This window comes from Humulus lupulus, chromosome 7 (assembly GCF_963169125.1).
Source record: "Humulus lupulus chromosome 7, drHumLupu1.1, whole genome shotgun sequence".
Taxonomy (NCBI): Eukaryota; Viridiplantae; Streptophyta; class Magnoliopsida; order Rosales; family Cannabaceae; genus Humulus; species Humulus lupulus.
In genome coordinates this window covers 13663655-13683945 of record NC_084799.1, presented here as the reverse complement: position 1 = coordinate 13683945, position 20291 = coordinate 13663655, and the positions used below count along the sequence as shown (strand labels likewise).

Genomic DNA, 20291 nt, shown 5'->3' with positions numbered 1-20291 from the left:
CTTATTTTTAATTCATTTTAAAGTTATATTATGTTAAATATTTATAATATTTCGTTAAAATTAAGCACTAAAAAAATCCTTTTAAAAATAAAAATCTTTCTTATCCACACTATTTATATATATATATATAAAAAAAAAAAAAAGTATGGGTACCCTATAGTTGAAACAAATATATACTACTCCATGCACAGCACTATAATTGTTGACCTAAATGTGACGTATAATTAACCTCTTAGTCAATAGTAATATTAAATAACATTAGTTTTGGATTATGATAATATTGTATCATTGCTGAAAAAAAATCTGACTCCATTTATTAAAAGGTCTTAATACTGAATAGAAATCGAGTGTCGGCCGCCCGACTTTCGCCAGTTGGCGACCGTCGATCTCTATTCCTTAATACTTTCGGGGAAGGTGCAATACGAGATCAACTCGTTTTGGTCAACCGTTTACCACGTAATGTACCAATATAAATATACATATGTTCAGCAATCTTTGCATTAAATTAAATTGCTCTTGTGTTGTGTGGAGTGTTTGTCAATACCTGTTTTTCCTCAAAAAAACCAAACAGCCCATGTCCATATCCATACCTCTACGGCCTGGAAAACTCTTGCAAACAGCCATGCATGAGCTCGAAACTGGGTCACCCTCGAAATCCCACAAACGCAGATGGAGGTTGGCTTTCATGGCCATATCCTTCACTAGGGCTCTTCGTTTCCTAGCCAAGAACGTTCATGAAAACAAAGCAATCCTTTTGCGCTCCCTATCCTACGTCGCCATTGACGTCCAGCCCTCAGCCGACGCCGATGACAAGCCTGCTGGTAATGTTGATCCGAAAGATCTTGCTGATATTGTTAGGGCTAAGAACCTTGGCGCTCTCATGAGTCAATATGGAGGACTTGAAAGATTAGTTAAAACTCTTGAAACTGATGTCAAGAACGGTATTAATAGTACTGAGTCTGATTTGATGCGTAGAAAGAATATCTTCGGAGCCAATGAATACCAAAAGCAGCCTGTAAAAGGGTTTCTGCCTTCGGTTTTTGATGCACTCCTGAAAATAGTTATTATCGTAGTCTTGGGTATGAAACAACCCGGCTCGCAAGATCAAGGGTGGTTCGATGTTGATGGAATGTCTATTATTTTGGTGGTCTCTATCCTTCTTGCTTTCTCCGCTGCATCAAACTTTAGACGCTCTAGAGCACTTGCTCAAAAGCTCTCCCGGAATAGTAGCAGTAGCAGTGACATGAGCGTGAATGTGACCAGAAATGGACAAGCTCTGACCATATCCATCTTTGATGTTGTGGTGGGTGATGTCGTCAACTTAAAGATTGGTGACCAGATTCCGGCTGATGGGTTGTTCTCGGAAGGCCACTCGTTGAAGGTGGATGAATCATGTTTGACCGGGGAAAGCGATCATGTCGAGATCAATGCCGCCAGCAATCCCTTTATGTTATCAGGCACAAAGGTGGTGGGTGGGGCTGGAACCATGGTTGTGACTTCTGTGGGCATGAACACGGCTTGGGGAGAAAAAATGAGCTCGGTTGTCTTATGCGGAGACGATGATGAGGTGACTCCTTTGCAAACACGGCTCAAACAGTTGACATCTTTTATTCAAAAGGTTGGTCTGTATGTGACTGCTCTCATTCTCGTTAGTTCGATGGTCTGCTATATCATAAGGCACAAAACCGTTGAAAATGGATGTGGGCAGAAGGAATACGGTGTTGGCAGCAGCAAGAATAAGTTTGATGATGTGATCAATTCTGTTGTAGGAATCGTTGCAGCAGCAATGGCAATCATTGTGGTGGGAATTCCTGATGGTCTTCATCTTGCTGTTACTCTTACTGAAGTTTATTCGATGAGAAGAATGATGAAAGATTACGCAGTGGTTCGAAATCTCACTGCTTGCGAGACCATGGGATCAACTACAATGGTCTGTATTACTCTGAATGAGATGAAGGTTACAGAGGTTTGGCTAGGCAAAGAACCTTTATATGAGGATGGTACTATCATCAGCTTACTGCGAGAGTCGATTGGTTTAAACACCGCCGGTGGTGTTTATAAACCAACTCCAGACACTACTCCTGAGAAATCTGGAAGCCCAATCGATAAAGCAATGATGTCATGGGCTGTTTTCAGCTTGGGATTGGATATTGATGAACTTAAGGCGCGATGCGAGATAATCCAAGTAGAGGCCTCCAATTCAGAGAAAAAGATGAGTGGAGTTTTATTTAGGAGAAAGCACAAAAGGACTCTTCATGAATGTCACTGGAAGGGAGCTGCTGAAATTGTCCTCGCCAAGTGCTCAAATTATTATGACAGAGATGGAGTCATTAGACCGATTAATAAAGAAGAAAGAAAATGCATTGAAACAAACATCCAGAACATGGCTGCCAAAGGCTTGAGATGCATTGCCTTTGCCCATAAAAAGATTGAAAGAGAACAAGGACAGATTAATAGTGAGAAAATGGAGGAAAGTGGACTTACTTTACTCGCTTTAGCGGGTCTAACGAACCCATGCGGGCCAGGAGTTAAGGTAGTCGTGGACACTTGCATTGCTGCTGGTGTAGGGATCAAAATGGTAACAGATGATGACAATGTGCACACAGCACGAGCTATGGCAGTTGAATGTGGGATTTTAAAACCCGAGCATGACGATGTTTTGGAAAGTAGAGAAGCTGTAATTGAAGGGGTGCAATTCAGGAATTTATCACCGGAAGAGGAAAAAAGGAAAGTTGAAAAAATTCGTGTGATGGCTAGATCATCCCCGTTTGACAAGCGTCTAATGGTGGAGTCTTTGAAACGAAAAAGCGATCCTCATGTGGTAGCATTCATTGGAGATGGAAGGAATGATGCCCCAGCACTCAAGGAAGCTCATGTTGGGATTTCCATGGGATTATTTCAGGGCCCCGAAGTTGCAAATGAGATCTCTGATATACTTATCTTGAATGATAACATTAATTCAGTGGTGACCATTTTGAAATGGGGAAGGTGCGTATACGAAAACATTCAGAAATTTATCCAATTTCTGCTCACTATGAATCTTGCTGCTCTCATCTTCACCTTTGTTGTCTCATTGTCTCACGATAAAGTCCCATTGACTGCTGTCCAGCTTTTGTGGGTGAACCTTATCATGGACATATTTGCAGCTTTAGCATTAGCCACTGAGAAACCAGCCAAAGAGCTCATGAAGAAGCCGCCGGTGGGTCGAAAGGAGCCTCTCATTACCAGAATCATGTGGAGAAATCTCATTGCGCATGCCTTGTTTCAGGTGACTGTTTTGGTGACTTTACAATTCAAGGGAAGATCCATCTTTGGTGTGAATGAAAAGGTCAAAAACGCACTCATATTCAACACTTTTGTTCAATGCCAAGTCTTCAACGAATTCAACGCAAGGAAACTGGAAACGAAGAATATATTTAAGGGAATACGCAAGAACAGGCTATTTTTGGGTATAGTTGGAATTACCATACTTTTTCAAGTGCTGACGATGGAGTTTCTGAACAAGTTCGCTAGTAATGAGAGGTTGAATTGGGGGCAATGGGGTGCTAGTGTTGGCATTGCAACTTTGTCTTGGCCAATCGGTTGGATTGTCAAGTGCATTCCAGTTTCTGGAAACCGGGTCATGACGAGATACCAAGACTTGCTAGCCAAGAAATTCTAATGCTACGTACGTACATTAATTAAATCGGGTTATATAAATAATAATGTGGCTGTATATAATAATATATTTTAGTTTTGGATTATGTAGTGTCTGTACACACATTATCATTACTAAGAAAAAAGATGTAATATGTATCATGTACTGATGATTTTGAATCTGTACTAAATAGGAAATAAACAATAAAATAAAGCCTCCATTCACACTTGGTCCTTGCTTACAAAATTGCCACCCAATGAATGTATAGTACCTTGGTCCTTGCTTTTTAAACATTACCCCCTTTCTTTTAAACATTACCCCCTTTCGGTATCTTAGGTTTCTATAGACCAAATTATTATGTTCTTAGTATAAATTGGCTCACCATGCTAACAACAAAAGCTATGTCACAGATTAGTCTACTCACTAATCTCTAGTATTGTTCTTTGTAGTGAACATCTTCGGCCTTGTCATTTTGTAGCTTTATATTAATGGAGTTTCAGCTGGTTTGCTTCCGAGTAAATCAAGAATGTATTTTCTTAATTTTTTTAAAAATATACTTCTTTGGACCTTGCAGACTCCACACCAAGAAAATATTTGTGTACCCAAGTCCTTGATCTCATAGGCACCAGCCAAGGTTTGCTTCAAATGCCTCAATTCTTCACAATCATCACCTATCAAAACAATATATTATCTACATAAATAATTTTTAGAACATTAAGCTTCCATGCCCTATTATGCAGAAGATAGTATGGTCAGTCTGACTTTGGGAACAGTCACAATTATTTTGGCCATTTAAGGACTTTTTTCTTCTCTAAATTTACACATTGTTAACACCAAGTTTTTCTTCAAATCTAAGAGGAAGACTTGTAAATATTTCTTCTTCAAAATCTCCATTTAGGAAATCATTTATATTTTAGTGTAAACCCTGAACAGAACAATTTTTCTAATTAACTTGATCATAGAATAAACATACGAACATTAGAAATTAAAGGATACCCAGAACAGAAGTTCACATGTACAATGAAAAAATAATTCCAGAGGAGACATTAATTAGAAGTAGTTGAAATTAAGGTACCAGAAGCCAGAGAGCGAGTCTCTCCACAAACAAAGAAAGAAAGCTCAGTAAGAAGATGAACAAGAGAGAGAGAGCTAAAGTCTAAAGTGTGTTCCCTGTGGAAAGTACAGACCCTCGAAGAAAAGAAAAAGAAAGAAAGAAAAAACCTCAACGATAAAGATAATGGTGAAGAAAAACGAGCATATATAAATGTATTTATGTGAGTCAAATCTTCTTCTCACTCAGCTTGGCTCGCGTATACTTCCATCTTTCACCAGTTACTCTATTTTAAACTCTATCATTCTTTCTCTTATGTGTTTTGGTTCCATAGTTCCACTTAAACACACACACACAAACAAGTTAACAACTACAACCAAAATGCATTTATGTGAGTCTAGTCTTCTTCTCACTAAGACACAACACAAGGCTGTCTGCAGTAATGATTCTGCTATAGATTCAGATTTCTTCTTCTTTTTCATAACCAACACCAACCTAAAACTATGTGCCTATGTGATAACTTGAACACAAAATCCAAAACTTTATCAAAAAGAGATCTCCATAAAGCAAGACAATATATAATTATATATCAATGTAATAGTAATTAAACCTTGTATGAGTTGGCAGACAGCATATAATACTAGGTGTCCTGCCGTTTCCATTTTCCTCTGTTTTGATATGTTTCTATGAGTGACTATTTTTCACCAACACATATTCATATTCATTAACAAGGAATGACATAAGATTTATATACCGAAAAAGATCTTGCAAACTAAATCATCTGTACCCATATACAAATCAAAATGGTTTAGAACTTAAGCCATACTAATAGAAGAAAAAAAAACATAACCATATCTAAATTGGAGAAAAAATCTAACCTTATGAACCTGGTTTGGTTATAACAATATTCTTGAAAATCCAAAACCTTTAAAAGATAATATATATAAGACAGTTTCATTGTATCTAATTAACTAAAGAAGTTCGTACCGAGTAGTAGTGGATTGTAATTTATTTAGATTTCAATTGCTATCTAAATTTTTTTTTTTCTACTTGAAAATTTCCTATAAAGATCTATTATGATTAGACAATAGGTATCATAATTGAAATAGTCGACATCAAAGTTGGCATCTTTAATTTGTCCTATAAAACTTTGTACCTGTTTGTGGCTAAATTAAATATTTTATTTCCAATCACAATTATTTTGTCCATTCATATGAAAAGTAACGTGAGATACGATATTGAATTATATATATGCATACAAAGAAGAAACATTAATGTCAAAGTTGATAGTGAAATGTAGAAAGTTGGATTAGATTGGTACCTGAGGCCATGGAGAGGCCCTGTCAGACGAGGGATTGAATGAGGAAGCCATGGTTGAGTGATGCGAGAAGAAGAAAATAAGGGTTGTGTGTAAAAAAAAATGTTTTCAAAGTTTAATAAATTTTAATTAAAATCTTATAAAGTAAAAAGTGAAAACACACTAACCGAGCAACAATTTCTATTTTATTTTTATATTAAGAGGCCCTAAGCTATTCAAATTTATTATGTATAATTTTACATGCAATGATATATTCCTAAAATACAAAACTATGTGAATGGGCATATGAAGAAATCTTCAACTCTTCTAGTAAGTGAGAAACGATCTTTTAACTTTAAGAACATCAAGTAACTTGGCACGGTTGATATTCATTTACACCCGGCAAGAGGATAAAGAACATCTTTAGTTCTTATGACAATAGTAAACCCACTGCCACAATAGACCTTGCTAGTCACTGCCTCAGTTGGAACCTCGTGACCAAGAGTTACTCCTTGAGGACTGGTTTGATCAATTGTGTTTCCCAAGCCAAGCTGACCATGTTCACCCCAACCCCATGTTTTAACAGCTCCTTTCTCTGCCATAACCATTAATGGAAAATCTGAAACTGATAAGGAAACCGGAGAAACATTGATCATACTGTTATTAATGGTAATAGAAACGATGAAAGAATAGAATATTATGCCTGTAATAAGAGCAGAGTGTTCAGCTCCGGCTGCAATATCCACAACTTCTTGCCCATCTAGACCAGGGACTTCCTCTAGAAGTACGTTTGAATCTTCCATTCAAAAGTAAATGCAATTCAAGTAAGATCCTTATATGTATATTTTTATGAATTTGATATCTAACTGATGAATACAATAAGAAATCTGCATACATAATAAGGAATGTACTGCAAGGGAACAGAAATACGAGCTTATGGCACAATTACCTTGCATGTACTTGGGTGCACTCATTTTATCAAGACTACTGAGGACCCCATGCCGGTTCCCACCAAGCATACAAGCTTCTCCACTACCTGCTTAATATATATATCAGACTAAGCTTCAAAAGGAATACTCATCCCTCACAAGGGAAGAACAAGGAAATAGACAAATATCTGAACTTGTAAGAAAGAGATGAATGTACAAACCAGTTAATAGAAGAGCATGATTCCATCCAAGAGCCGCTTTGGTAAAGTATAACGATGTGGTTACATGCTCCGGATAGTAAGCATCAGACTTACCCTGAAACCCTCTTCCCCAAGTGTAAAAATTCCCATCATCTGTTTAGATGGACAACATATAAGTACAACAGTATTAGGAATGATGATGATTATAACAAATGAATGCCAGTGACTCTTGCTACAAGATCTTGGAATATTCCTTTTATAATCTTGGCCACTAACTTTAAGTTAATAAAACTCTAAATCATACCTAACTGGATGATTCAAAGTTCTAGGCAAGGGTAAAGTTGTGCCTACAAATTAATCAAAGATTTGAGGAACTCACCAGATAATGCCGCACTATGATCTCCATTTGCAGCTATGCCTACAATATTGATACCTTCTAATCCACAAGTAACTTCAGGAAGACTAACTAAATTGACTTTATCCTTTGAAATACCTAGTTGACCACGTTTCCCAGACCCAAATGCATAAATTTGATCTCCAGAATGACCTGTATCAGAGTGATTATAGTTGTCAACACTAGAGTGGACAAATACCATCAGGAAAATATTCTTGGCATACAGCCAAAACAGGCAAATCTTCTCTTCAGGAAATTAAATCAAATTTCCTAGTATGTTTTCAACTGAAAACTAATTCCACTTTCGACTATACATGAGAAAAGTAATATTTACAATGAATTGTCCTCAAAATTACTCCTCACCTAAGTATTTGGTAGGCAAGAATGCACATTGGAGGGTTTAATCATTTTAGAAGAACAACAGCATCAGTTTCGTAGTACCTTGCAATTTCAATAAGACAAGTGAATGGCGCATGCCGCATGCCATCTGCTCAACATGGTTATTAACAAAATAGGAAACTTTAACCGGTGAGTAATGTGATTTATAATCACCATGTCCAAGCTGACCAAACGAACCATCCCCGCACGTAAAAAGAGACCCAGAATCTGAAAAATAATGAAAAAGAAGAATGCAAATTCAATGAGGACCAAATACAAGTTGGGGATAACCATGCTAAACCCTTCAACTGAAACCAAAGTTTAAGTCTTTCTGGGAAAATTTTAAAACTTGACTTTGATCGGGTACGTTTACAGCATACTTATAAAATTTTAAAAGCATATGGCTTTCAGAAGAGGATCTAATATAAGCAAGTAGACAAAAGACTCAACCTGAAACAAAACCAGAGTGGTTCCACCCAGCAGAAACTTGTGTTATAAAATATGGTTCCAAAAGCATAACAAGCTTTGGAATTGGGTTATTCACCATATCTCCATGGCCTAACTGACCAGACAGCCCTCTTCCCCACGTCAATACCCTCCCTCCTACGAAGTTTTTGGAGGAAAGAAAAAAAAAGTTACCAAAAGAATAAATAATTAACAGTAAATAAACATTGATAGATTACCGGAGGTCAAGGCGACGACGTGAGCGCCGCCGCACGCGAGTTGAGAGATGGGTCCGGCGGAGAAGAGAGAAGGGAGTTTAAGTAGCTGAGGGGATAGCTCATCTTGGAGGCTGCCCGTGCCCAGTTGGCCATCTGTTCCAGCCCCCCAACTCCATATTTCTTGTTTTTCTTCTTCTTGTCTGCAACTGAACTTGGTTGCCTCATCATTAGCTTTCATCTTCTAATCACTGTACGAGTCATCCGAGTCTAGTGTTGTGCTTTTCAAGTTCAAGATCAAGTCTTTAAAAACCACCACGTCCATTTTGCTTTGAGGTCTTTTAATGTCGTTTATTTACAAATTTCTCTTTTCACTATTCAATGTCGTTTTACTGAAACATTGTCGTTTCTAAACAAAATGCCGCGTTTACATTTTAATGTGGTTTTACCCAATAATTATCGTTTTAAAATAAATTCATGTATTCATAAATATAAATACACCATACAATAAAGAAGTTATCACAAGCCGGAGGAGATGCGTCTAACCTCCTCTCACAAAATAAAATTCAACTCTAATCTTTTATTTCAATGAAACTTCTATATTTTTTTGTTTCTCTCCCAAAATATGAGGTGATTTCTAATTTTTTTTTAAAAATAAAAAATTGATTTGAATTTGATACCATGTAACGATTGTGTTTATCATGTTCAAAATATTAAATGGAGTCAAAACCACTTTATTATTATACTGTGTTCTTTGGTTCAGCTGTAGAGTTAGTTAAGTTGGTTTTTAGCTGATATGGTTGGTTACCTTGTATTGGGTTACAGTTTTGTTATTCATTTAAGTTTGTTATCTTTTTCAATTTCTGGCATTATTTTTCTTGTTTGTGATTTCTGTTCTAGTTGGACGTTGCTTGGTGCAAAGTCTAATATATTGATTTTTAATTCAAATTTACGATATATTTTTTTTCATCTTAAAACCATGATATATATACAACAAAAATCAACGCATTCGATTGAATCATTCCAATTATTTTGGTCATCTCAATTCAATTTAGTCGAATTCAACAACCTCAAACGAAGATATCATGATTAAGTTTTTAACCTGTTACAACAGTGTGACAAAATGTACATGTTATGCTTTTAGTTTTTGAATAAAGACATGTACTCTAGTCAAAGTAGATACAAGTAATTCAATGGCTACCTCCCATTCTTATATACAAATCTAGTGAAGTACTATAAACGTGTTTGGATAGCCAGAAATTTTCAGCTCCACTTTTCCGTGTTAATTTAGTAAAATTCCTGAATTGATTTTTAACCTGAAGTTGTTCAATCGATGTATAGATGATCTCTTGGCTACTGGCCTCCGTCTTTGAGTTCAGTTTTTTGAAGTTCAAGTCCAAGCAGAGGAGAGGGAGTATCATCTGGGATCCAACTGCGGCTCTTAAATTCAGTCATCCAACTCATATTTTGCTTGAGGAATGCAGTTCAAGCAGATTCTGGCTCAAATTATGAGGATTGGGCTCATTGGGCTGACCTTTCCCATGAGCAGACTTCTCTTATTCTAAACCATTTTAATCACCAACGAGAATTTGGATATGACAATCCTCCTTTTCAGCCACTATATTACTCCTTATCCTAACCTTTACATTTACAGCACCATATTATTCCATTTGGGTGTCTACCCACATAAAAACACCTTCCTTTATTTGCTTAAAGCTTCTCCATGTGCTTTGGATGTGAAGCAGGTAAATTGTCTCATATGGGTACTTGAAAAACTCCCTCAAGAAGGTTTCTTTATTTGGAGAAAGGATCAAAAGGGCTTCTCACACAAGGTCTCATGTAAAATGTCGACCCCGAATATTGTGTCGTTTATTATCATGATTGTCGGTAATGCCAAGGATAGATTGTCCTTGGAAGCTATCAAACTGTTTCATGAAATGGTGTCTTTGGGTCTTAAACCAGATGAGTTACCAAGGAAAGTGGAGTGTAGTAGGATTGAAAGAGCTTTCTTGATTTTCCAGGGAGTAAAGGAGAAGATTGTTACCATATGGACAACAATGATCACTGAACTCTGTTTTCCATGGTTATGGAAACAAAGCTTTGGATTTGTTTTTTGACATTCAGAAAGATGTAATATTGAATGAAGTTACTTTTGTCGTTGTTATTGCGGCTTGCGCTCATAGTGGACTCGTGAATGAAGGGCTTTACACTGAAGAATTTTTTTTGCATTGAACCAGGAGTTGTGCACCAAGGATGTTTGGTGGATCTCTTGGGTCGATCAGGTAGGTTGGTTGAGGCATATGATTTGGTCGAGAAGATGCTATTGAAACCAAGTCATTCCATCTACAGAGCAAAGCCCAGTGCTTGTAAAGTTCATGGAAACATAAAACTTGCATAGATAGCTTCAAGAGAACTGCTTAAGTTGGAGCCCAATAAAAAAGGGTGAATATGTATTGTTGTTTAATATATAAGCTGCTTGTAGATAAGACTACAAGTTGTAATTGTGTAATTATTGATGGACTAGTTCATAATTTTATAGGGGCCCGATTTGCGCCGTCAAAGACAAGACTGTCAAATATCTTCTCTATTCTACAGTGTCTAAATAATGAAATATTAGGGTTGGATGATGATTTCCCAAAAGACATGCAAACGTCGATGGAACCTTGTTAATTTCTTTCCTAATTGTTTTGCTCCCCTTGATGGGTATTTTGTACTATGATGTTGACAATAAGCTTGCTTAACGAGGTCACGTTACAACCTCTTGAGAGTGAAAAAGTATCACACAACCGTGAGATGAAGCAAAAGAATGACATTGAAAAAAAGGATATTGGCTTCAATTCAACAAGATGAGTTTTCACTGTGCCAGTATCTCTATCTATGCCAGAAAACATTAAGTTGTTCATGTTTGCCAGAATCTTTACACGTTGATTAAAGCATACAAACAGTGACGCGACATTAGCTATGTCAGCAAACTTAGTATTTCAGTATGCAATTGTGATACTACTAATGAACCACGAGAGAAAAATGTAAATTTTCTTTCAAACTACAAAACTGACAATTGGGAGACGAAAAAAAAAACAAAATTCTGTAGAAAGAGATTAAGAAAAATGTTGTAAGCATTCTGCAAAGTCTCTATCAGGTATTGAACTCGTTCAGCAGAACAAAATTTTTACAGAGCTGTGTGTAGGACAAGAGCGATCTATACAAGCCAAACAAGCAGCTTAATAATTTTTCTGACATAGGCCCCCCCTTTTTTATCTTCAAAACATTGTACATCTACTTATTAGACCATCTATATCCAAAACATTTTACACTCTAAGCATCAGAAGATCTAAGTCAGCTAAAAAAAAATGAAAGAGAGAAGCCCCATTAAGCTCTACATGCCCCCACTATTTCTGCAAGACATTCAGACTTCATCTCCGTATTCCCAGGATTTACTTCTCTGATTGATTCACTTCCTTTATCCCTGGCAAACTCCTCCAGCAACAAAATTGCATAACCAAAAAAACATAAGACAAATCCTGATAATCTACACAAACCCATATGTGATCTCTAAGACCCAAATTAGTAAAAACAATATACAACTCTAGGCAATCCGACTACTCACGTCGATCCAGTGTTTGCTCCCCACCACCATCCCTCAACCCTTGAAGGCACACATTTAAAGCTCTTTGCACGTTGTCTGCAACTCCTCTTAACCTTCCTTGAGTAGTATCTGCTGGTGAATGGATTTCAACTGTTCGAGCAACCCTCTGTTTACACTTTTCCCAATCATCAACTCGAAACCAGCATGCTCGACCACCATGGCTTCCATCCATGCCAAGAAAGAACACATTAGGATTTTCACCAAACGAATATCTCAATCTCACAGATACACAATAAGGCAACCAAGCAGCACCCCCAGCAGCATTAATGTGAGGTATGTGAGCAGGATCAAGAACAACGGTCAGTGCAAAGTCAACAGAGTTATGAGGTCGATCATAATGGATATTGCTTTTGGCTACCGATGAATCTGAGCTCTCGTCCATATTCAAACCAGCATGATTTTCAAGACACAATTCAATTCGTGGTTTTTGTGCGGGGGCTACATCTCCACCTTGTGCCTGAGCTAAACCTTTTTTCCATGCAATTAATTTCAAGAATTCTCTCAACACTGATATAGGTAAAGTAAGAAGAGTAATGAATGATGCAACACGAGATGCATCATAGGGCTCTGATGCAACACGGCGACTGAAGTAATCACATATCTCTCCAATTTCAGATTGAGTTAATTCCTCTTGAGCAGTGGTTGAGTTTTGCTGCTGCTGTTGCTGCTGCTGATGATGGAATCGCTTCACACTAAGCACTTGAAGAAGAAGTTGAACTCTATGGACACTTACTGCAAATACATATCCCCTGTAAACAAGAAGTTATGAGGGACACAAGAACATAACATTCTGCCATGTTAACAATGCTCTCTACATGCAATAGAATTGGATACTCTTGAAAATAAAAATAAAAAACTTACCCTACAAAGAAACGCAAGGCAGGCTGTTCCTGGTCCAGATTTAAAAGAGATCCTTCATTTTCCTTCAAGATAGACCCTAAGATCTCTTTCAAAAGTTCTGGTAGCTGAGCAAATAGCCATAAAACTCCAAGATACTTGAGAATACCTCTTAATACTTTCTTAAGAGCGACAAGAGGAACCCAACCACCTCCATAGCCACCATCGTCTCCAAGCCCAATAATTGCTGTATTCAATTCTCCTCTCACATGTGCAGGAACAGCTGTACCAGGTGGTCTACGTAAAGGAACACCTGAGTTCATAACAGCCAAATTTGAGGATCCAGGGGGAACATTGCCCAAACGGTGTAATGCAGCTACTTGGTTGCCTGTCCTTGCCATTGCAGCAGAAGCAGGAAGGTTGATCCTATTTCCGTTAGCTGATGAGAGTTGCACACCAGAACTTTGGTTTTGATTAGCTGCCAGACCACCTCCCTGTTGACTACCAGCAAAATTAGGCTCTAAAACATTTAATTCTTGGGCAACATGCTCCATAATAAATGGCCGAAACTGTGGACAAGGTAATGACCCTCCAACTGAGGGGCCCCCTTTGGGTGGTGTAGCTGGTTGCAACCAAACCTGATCCCCAGCAAAGCATCGCATGTCCACTGCAAAGTTTTTCCGATATATAATTCGTATCCAGTAGGGGCCGCGCAACACAACTGAGACATCAATAGGTAATAATGAACTGGGAACAATTCCAGGGCCACCTCGGCTAGCGGCAGCTAACATTGCAGCTCCATGAAGGCTATGATTTGCAAGAGGACTAGGAGTAGTAGCTGCTACAGGATTCCCGACAGTGCCAGAGAAACCCTGACTACTGTTTGTAGTCGAACTACTCGGTAGAAGACCCTGTGATGCTAGGTACCCAGCTTGTTTTGGGAGAGAAGAGTGTGCTGCTGCTGCTGCGGCGGCTGCTGCAGCTGCTGCTGCTGCAGGGACCACTGGGATAGGACCAGCTCGTGCAGGACGAGTAGCAGCTGTAAGAGCATGCAAGGGCCCTGCAGTGAGACGAATGCAGTCCAACAGTGATGCTACTTCAGCTCCATTAATAAAATCTTCCAGAAACTGTGAGTGGGAGAACAATGTCAAATGACTGCAAATCTTTATCGTTAACAACATATTATGCGGGGTAAAAGAACTTTTTTACAAAATGAAAGAAAACGAGTTACTCCCATATATATATATACTAACCAAACACTGCCTCAAATTATCTGGAAGAAAATAAGATATGCCAATCAACATGGGCCACGGGGGTTGGTTTGAGAGGGGAAATAAATATTACAAGTTACATATTTCAAATAAACCTTCGTGTAGAGATAAACAATGTCGTGCAGTGTTTTAAAAAAAGCTTGCGCTGGAAAGGCACTCTTCCTAAAGCCTAATCAGACTACTTACAAAGCACTTCGTTACTTGGGATATTTCCTTAGTTAAAGATCTGGCAAAATAATCTTAAACACAACTGGAAGGACAATGGAGATGACAACTGCCTAATAAGAAGAAACAGCATAAAAGGGCATGTCCCAAATTATAGGAATAATAGATATACCTTTGTATGAGGCCACAGCTGATCAGGAGAAACATGCATTGTGCATCCCTCTTTACCAGATTCCCACTCCACAACAAAACGGGCCACAACACCCGATCCAAAACTAAACCACAAACTCGTTAGTCCAACTGCCTCAATCCTAAATGCCCGTCTCATCTGTTCTGATAACCGATCAACTACCTCAAGAGAAGCTTTAGCTCCAACTGGTGCTTTAACATCAGAGCTTGGACTACTTTCTTCTCCCTTCTCATCAGCCCTTACGCCAAGCAGTCTCCTCATCCCAAGGGCAAACATTCTTGCATTAGATAGCCTTTGAATATCTGCCACTAATTTCTTTATACTATCACTCTCAACAGATTGATAGCTGAGAACAACACCTTCTGGATCATATCGGATGTGAGAATCTATATCAGATGTATTGGCAATGCGAACACCTGAACCCCATGGTGTGCAACAGCTTCCTTTCTGAAGCTCCCACAAATCCCTGAAGTGCTGATCATTTATCTTGACATCCCAATACATGCTTCCAGGTCTACCAAGCCGCAGACAAATGTGTTGCCACGTATCACCTCTGGCAAATGGTAGTCGAAACCATATGCTTGAGGAAGCACTTCTTAAACCTACTTCTTCAACATATGGAATATCCAGTGCCTCCATCTGGCTAGTCAATCTGGCATGCTTGATACAAAGAGAGCAGTGCCTGACTACATGAAGAAGAGCTGACACGTAAATGCTTGAAGGTGCATTTCCTTTATTAGCTTCAGCTATAAGATTTCCGTAACTGTATCCATCAGACTTTGAAACCATTTCCATTGACATATATAACTGAGGTGATGATTTATAAGCACCAACCACTTCTGATATCTTCCTTCTTTTACAGAATCCTGAATTGGCTTCTACATCTTTAAGTGATGGAATTAAACTCAACATTTGTGAAACTGTACGCTTCCGAGGATTTTTATCATGTTTTGAAACATCATAATTAGGGCTGTGACAAACAGCAGAATCCAATACCTGTGCTGAAAACAGTATAACCACTAGTCATAATACTGCCAATTAACTATGGTATATAGGAAAATTAACAAATCTCTCTAAATATCGATACACAGAGGAGATATCTTACATACGAGAGTTGAACAGGAGTTTGATCCAGCAACCTTGAAAGATCCAGTTAGAGGCTGAGAAGGTGAAATTCTGGGCCCATTGGCCTTCACACTTGAACCAGAGACTCGAGGGCCAGTGGGTCGAGGTGGTGATAAGAGTTGAGATGACCTTCCATATATATCTTTTGAAGTATCATTCAGCGATCTCAACTGATCTTCATCCATGGAATTACAAGAACCAAATTCAGCTGACTGTGGTGACCTAAGCGAAGCCAAATCCTGCTCAGATTTTGAAGTAGATAGTTTTTTACCAGCAGAAACCCTTCCTGAAACAGATGTTATATGACCAAAAGAATTGGAATGTGTTGAGCCCTTAAAATTGCTTGAAGAAAGCAAGGACCCAGAGTAAGGGGTGGTTACACTTGAACTTTTTGAAATCTGTGATGTTTGCAAACTTCCATCCCATTTAGGAGAGGCTGTTCCAGCTTTTATGGAGTGAAGATTTACAGGTATAGAACCAAAACGAGATATGGGAGATGCATTGAATGGCGAGGAAACACTCTGAATAGAAGATCCTTTTTCAAGTTCAAAAACTTCATCAACAAGTGATGAGAAACTTGATGGAGGACCTCCAGCTGTCTGCATAGAACCCTCAAGGCTAAGATCTGAAAGAAGACCATTTTCAGAAGTCTGATTTGCAGCTCCAGCACTTGGCAAAAATGAATGTGCTTTTCCCCACTCTAGCAAGCTCAAAGTCATTTCATCTTCAAGCATTTGCATCTGGCCAGTGTCAATTTTTTTAATGCGTATCACTTGATTGTTGTCATTAACATGAGCTTTTCCAGGTAAGTCTGACTCAGTCTCTATCAATTTAAATAAAGGTTTGAAATCCTTATCAAGTTGCATCAGCAGAAAATGAGAGCTACCACAATCTGGAAACCCCATCAGTAATGAAGCTGAACCATTCAGAATGTTTTTCGGCACTTTAACTGCAGGAAGTCCATGTTCATAGACCTGCAAAAATCAAACTTTGCAATGAATTCACAGATACCATGTAGATGCATGCATAAATTTAGCCCTGGGAACAAAAGATCAGCACCCTGTAACTATTTGTGTTTAACATGCTTAGAAAGACACTTACCTCAAGGCCTAAAAATCTGCCGATGGATGAAAATAAGTGCAAAATACTTTTGCTTCTCAAGCTTATGAAAGCTTCAGCGGCACTCATATTTCCTTGATTCAACGCATCTTCACATTCTGACAATGCTGATGATTCAATAATATTCTGTGATGATCGGAGAAGATAGCGACCAGTCCTAGAAGTAAATGTTTAAGTGAAACAACAGAAAAGTAAGGACCCACCATTTAAAATACACTTTAAATCATTTCCTTTTTTTTAACTATATACTGCATATAAATTAAAATAAATAAAAACGCAGCCTTTTGGGTGGCGGACAGGAGAAAAAAAAACAATGGCAGGTTAGATAAGCTTGAGAACAAATCAGATATGATAACAAGGTTACAGTGCAACTTTTAATAAGAGGTTCCCACCACCGGTCCAGATACCACTTTCCAACCTCTTTAAACTATGAACTAGGCTAGATAAATCTTTACAAATCAGAAACCAACTACAAGCAACTTTAGCTGCAAGAATGGTTTTCCTTTTATTAATGAATCATAAAAGTAAAACTGCAACGTATATAATACCTAATATTTATTCCCAATGTGAAAAATGATGATCCATATGCACGCACACGTAGTATTTCCTGTCCTTCATATTCTCTGGCATTTGCCTTGTAATCTTTCTGCAAAATCAAAGTAAAAAATACCATCAGGCAACATCATTGTTGATGTAAAAGTATGTTTGATAACAAAATTCTCACAGCAACAACAAATGGCAACAAAAATATGAACCTTGTTAAAGTCGATATCAGCTTCTTCTGCAAAAGACTGGAGAACAATATCACCAACAGATCTACTGATCTGAACATTTTTGCTAAGATCTTTCTGAATTTCAAGGAGCCGAGTGTATCTATTACAACATATAGCTCTTAAAAGCAACTTCTCAACATCAATGCAGCTTTGATCAAGCGAAAACTCTGCCTCCCTCCCAGTTAAGGGGTCTATAACAAATGTACTGTGAAGACACTTAATCTGTGAATCCGGTCCAGGTTCAATTTTAATAAATGGGCATGAACCTGAGTCAGGCATGCCGGTGTTCTTATCAAAATCTAACCAGTACATAATTTTTAATCCTGGTGTTCGAAGACCAGATGAATCAGCTTCTCCATCTTGATTTAATTGTGATGAGCCACTTCCATCAGAAATGAGCTCAAATCGAATTGCATCTCTCCATCTTCCTTGTCGAAGAGTTTGTACTTGCCTAATGACAGTGTCCATAACAAGCGCAACACAAAGCTCATGAAGAACAGAGTATAATATAACAAACGGGTTTTCTGCAGCAGACATCCTGCGCTCCAGATCATCTCCAAGAACATGACGCCGTGATTCCTCCAGCTTAATTAATCCACTTCTCTCGCCAACAAGCAACTCCAAATGTAATATCCTCCACATTGATAGGTGCCCGCGATAGCCAAGAGTAACTAATACCTTAAATTCCCCATTTACACGAACCAACGCAGTACCATCGGAAATTTTCACCTCAGAAATTTCTTTAGGAAGTGAAACTTCTAATAATTTAGACCTTACAAGAGTATCTAACTTTTTCAACGCTGGCTTTTGCTGATCCTCATTTAATGTACTTTGCATGCCAACATCTTCTATGCACTTAGGCAAACGCTGATAGTTTCCTGTCAGGAGCACTTCAATTGCAGAAGGAACATCATAAACTGGAGCACGGGCTTGCTGTAGCCCTTCATGCATAAAAAACAACGAATCTGCTGCTTGGGTGAAACAAGTATCATGACTCGACAGAGTGGAAGCAAGCTCCTGACAATACTGTATCAGCGGAACCTGCAAATTGAAAACCAAGTATTGTCAAATATTCCCATTACTTTCAGTTGACCAGATATTATTTTACGGGATAGAAGAGATACTAATCAGTTGGACATCATGGATTGACAACCTCTCCCAATACTTTAGAGTTTAGACTATGTTAGGATTTACAAACTATCCCCCTTTACGCAAAAAGAGTAGTTTTAACTAAACCCTCTTACACTACAAAGTATTAACTGCCAAATCAAGTGACACCCGTTCGTCCTAACGAACCAACAAATAAGTCTAATATCAAACCTAGTCCATATCTTCTCTTCTCAAGGCAATCAATCAAACGAAAGGAAACGGTAAGTTAACGACCGAATTAAATTTATTCTTTCAACTAAAGTTCAGGCTAACTTGACCAGTTTCACACATCCACAAATCTGATAAAAATAATGATCCCAAATCTTCCCAATTTCATCCCATTTTTTGAATTAGCTATTCCAATCCCAAATCAATACCTCGATATTATAAACTAAAATAAAAATAAAAAGAAGTTAAATTGACAATCTTTACACCACTGATAGTCACACTAGCTCTAACATCTTAAAACAGGCAAACAAGGAACAACACTCTAAAAGTACAAACAACTCGGTCACCAGCCAATCAAACTACAGAGTGAATCTTGTTGTCCTAAGTTCCAATGACCAGTGCCCACATATAAATCCTTCTGATCAACCAACCTGAATTCACATTGCCAACCCATAAAACCCCTAAATTTACATTGAATAAACCCGAAAATCCAAACCAACCTATAAAAGACACGATTTTTCAATCCCAATTGGGTACAAACGCCAATACCCAGAAACCAACCAAGGTCCATTGGACACAAAAAAACACGAAGCTAACAAAACAGAAAAGACAGACGGACCTGTTGGCACCATTTGGCGAGGACATTGAGTCGGAGCATTCGTTGCTGGGTCTTGACAACATACTTGAGGATGTTAATCTTCTTCTCGGTATCGGACTGGTCAGAAGCCCTGGATTTTTCGACGAGCTCCTTCAACGAAAGGAAGGATTCCTCGGCGGCACGGCTGACCAGGGTGGAGAACTCCACCGTCTGTTGCCCTAAGTCGGCAGCCATTGATTTGAGAGCGAATACAGAGCTCTAAGGATCTATAGCAATAATAACCTCCCAAACATTGAGGCTAGGGTTGGGACCAATTTGAAGGTTTGGAGCGGCGCCGGAGACGGAGAAGAAGAGTAGCTCGCTCCTCTTTCAGCTCTATCTCTCTCTAAAATTATAGCAAATTTCGTAAATATGATTTGTTTCGCGTTGATTCTCTGAATTTTAGAGAGAGACAGTTGAAGTTTTGAGAATTGGGAGAGAGAAATAGTGAATGATAGAAGAAAAAAATTAAATGTTGCCAGTGGACCCTACTTATATAATATTTAAATTTCCACCTGGCAATCCAATTAATTTAACTTTCAAATAAAACTGCCCAAAAAATTAGGGTTCATAATGGTGTGCTGCTTTTTTTTCCCTCAAAATAAAATTTAGACATAAATCTTAAGTACAGTGGAGCAAAACTTTTATAGAGTGTTAGTCTATATT

At 38.2% G+C, this 20291-nt stretch overlaps 3 protein-coding genes across 6 annotated transcripts; 1 reads left to right on the top strand and 2 right to left on the bottom strand.

Annotated features, from left to right (window-relative positions):
* Nucleotides 1-488: 488 nt before the first annotated feature.
* LOC133790737 (calcium-transporting ATPase 12, plasma membrane-type-like) lies at nt 489-3865 on the top strand. 2 transcript variants are annotated; one of them, XM_062228491.1, is made up of 2 exons: nt 489-2988; nt 3090-3358. In XM_062228491.1, exons 1-2 carry the CDS (start codon nt 575-577, stop codon nt 3163-3165), a joined length of 2490 nt encoding a protein of 829 aa, XP_062084475.1. In that variant the 5' UTR covers nt 489-574; the 3' UTR covers nt 3166-3358. The 2 variants fall into 2 exon arrangements, with proteins under 2 accessions (XP_062084475.1, XP_062084474.1); XM_062228490.1 differs by having other exon boundaries at nt 492-3865.
* A 2304-nt stretch (nt 3866-6169) lies between these two features.
* LOC133790738 (ultraviolet-B receptor UVR8) lies at nt 6170-8837 on the bottom strand. 3 transcript variants are annotated; one of them, XM_062228492.1, is made up of 8 exons: nt 8570-8836; nt 8337-8489; nt 7950-8114; nt 7494-7661; nt 7136-7267; nt 6935-7021; nt 6689-6781; nt 6170-6610 (listed from the first exon to the last, which is right to left on the bottom strand). In XM_062228492.1, exons 1-8 carry the CDS (start codon nt 8784-8786, stop codon nt 6375-6377), a joined length of 1251 nt encoding a protein of 416 aa, XP_062084476.1. In that variant the 5' UTR covers nt 8787-8836; the 3' UTR covers nt 6170-6374. The 3 variants fall into 3 exon arrangements, with proteins under 3 accessions (XP_062084476.1, XP_062084477.1, XP_062084479.1); XM_062228493.1 differs by having other exon boundaries at nt 6170-6580; nt 8570-8835; XM_062228495.1 differs by lacking the exon at nt 8337-8489 and having other exon boundaries at nt 8570-8837.
* Nucleotides 8838-11643: 2806 nt separating this feature from the next.
* Nucleotides 11644-20065, bottom strand: LOC133790736 (mediator of RNA polymerase II transcription subunit 14). Its single transcript, XM_062228489.1, has 8 exons — nt 19608-20065; nt 17654-18712; nt 17447-17544; nt 16881-17055; nt 15760-16753; nt 14637-15655; nt 13053-14155; nt 11644-12940 (listed from the first exon to the last, which is right to left on the bottom strand). Exons 1-8 carry the CDS (start codon nt 19818-19820, stop codon nt 12145-12147), a joined length of 5457 nt encoding a protein of 1818 aa, XP_062084473.1. The 5' UTR covers nt 19821-20065; the 3' UTR covers nt 11644-12144.
* Nucleotides 20066-20291: the final 226 nt, after the last annotated feature.